Here is a 2,060-nt window from a genome sequence, read left to right on the forward strand (position 1 = left end):
AGACAATTTTCACATGAACAAACATGTGTTACACATTTAGAACATGTGTTAGTCATTTAATCCTGCTTCTTACTTTGTCTATCATTCATACAAACACAAGACACACATTGTATTCTTTTATAATCTCATATTATATAATATAGACATACTTTTGATTCCCTTTATTCACTCATTAAAACACATCACTATATATCTCTCTTAGATATTGCACTCTCTAAACAATGTATATCAATATCAATAATCCATCATACGTTCTCTTATTACATTTGACTCCCCATCTATCTATCATGGGTTACCCATCTAATTTCTATCCACTATTATTCATCCCTATTATCTTAATCCACCTTCCTCTATCATTGATATCTACATTACCTTCCGCACAATCTAATACAATCTATTATCAATCAAACTCTCATATCAATCTAACACTTAATAATATTAATTGTAAGTAAATCTTAATCCATGAAAATCTAGCCTTGCTACAAGACTTGATCAGTAACTCTTCCCATTCCCATTCCCATTCCCCTACTTCATTTAGGCCCCGTTTGGTTGCTGGAAGATGAGGGCCAAAAGCGGGTTATCAGGGGCAAAACCAGGGTTTGCAAAAAAAAATTGATGTTTGGTTGGTTAAAATTATAACCCGATTTTCAATTTCATCTTCCAATTTTGGTCAAATTTGAGAACAAAGCTCCAGAAAAATTTTACATAGGCGAGAATGCACGTAGCCATGTCCTAATTATAACTCAAAAATAAATAAAATTGGGAACAAAGCTCCAAGAAAATTTTACAAAGGGCAGAAGCCATGTAGCCATGTCCTCATTATGATAAAAGACAATAAATGAAGGCACTCTACATTTAAAACAAAATACAGGCAGGCCCGAGGAAATACCCATCGTAATCGGAAGTTTTAAAAATTTGATCTCCTCTCAAGGAGAATTGGAAACAATTTCCATGGAACCAAATATGCACAAATCACAGACAATGCCATGAAGGGCAGATCAGATCAGATTCTTATTCTCCAATAAAACGAATGCTACAATATACGAAAAAAAGAATCGATTTCAAAACAATCTCAACAGGGGACTTGATGAATGAACCATCTCATGACTTTGAGAGGAAGCTTTAACAGGCCCACCGCCATGTTCGCCAGTCCAGAAAAGCATATACAGCACGGGCATATACAACTCAACAATGTCCTGCAAAAATCCCCAAAAAAGAAAAACACCCAAAAACAATCAGATCTATTCTTTTCCAATCTTTCAGATCAAGATAACAAAACAAATATTGATAATCAATGCGAAATACATCTGGCATTGATAATTTGAACAATCAAATCGGCTAATCATAAAACCTGATGCAGATAAATTCATTGATTCTTCATTCCAGAGAATACTTACCCTATGATCCAAATCACAGCGCCAACAGCGGCAAGAACGAGAGATAATAAGGCAAACGGAAGACCCAATAAAAATCCCAACGGTCTGCACTCCCCCATCTCAAAAAACACCAAATTTACCAGACTTTTGATTTTGGGATATCTGGAATACCAAACGCTAATGTTAACCTTCAATGCAAATGGGACTCATGGCTTGTTTAAAACGATTTAGGATCTATTATAGCACAGAGCAGGTCAAACATGCCGGCTTCTCTTCACCTTCCTCTCGATTGCGTAGAAGAAGCGAAGAGCAGGGGCAAAGACAAGGTCAAGGATATATTTGGTATTGCCGTTCATAAGCGCGTATGTGATCTGGCGCTTCACAAAAATGTCAAACCTGGTAGCATTGGTGGTTTCTCCGCCATTGGTTGGAGGCGTTCAACTCCAGGGCTGTTTTTTATACCGCACTCTCCAAAAAACTAAAAAGCATATTGCTTTTCCTTAAAAAACCCATAAATTCCCAACTGTTTTTTAACCAAATCTGCATCTTAATGGATTTATTTAATTGTTTGGAAAAGATGTAGAAGCTATGATTCTTCTCTTTACTCTTTGATTTTGTCAAGACTAGCAAGCATCCAAGAACGTCCTTGCCACAAGTCTATTGAATTAAGATAAATTGAAATGG

At 36.1% G+C, this 2,060-nt stretch overlaps 1 protein-coding gene across 1 annotated transcript; it reads right to left on the minus strand.

Moving 5' to 3' along the window:
- Positions 1–728: 728 nt before the first annotated feature.
- On the minus strand, positions 729–1,794 carry LOC149545272 (taximin). The gene is made up of 2 exons (XM_089793855.1): positions 1,398–1,794; positions 729–1,196 (listed from the first exon to the last, which is right to left on the minus strand). Exons 1-2 carry the CDS (start codon positions 1,493–1,495, stop codon positions 1,073–1,075), a joined length of 222 nt encoding a protein of 73 aa, XP_089649981.1. The 5' UTR covers positions 1,496–1,794; the 3' UTR covers positions 729–1,072.
- Positions 1,795–2,060: the final 266 nt, after the last annotated feature.

Source organism: Cupressus sempervirens, chromosome 7 (assembly GCF_028749045.1).
Source record: "Cupressus sempervirens isolate cs-2001-9-10 chromosome 7, ASM2874904v1, whole genome shotgun sequence".
Classification (NCBI taxonomy): domain Eukaryota; kingdom Viridiplantae; phylum Streptophyta; class Pinopsida; order Cupressales; family Cupressaceae; genus Cupressus; species Cupressus sempervirens.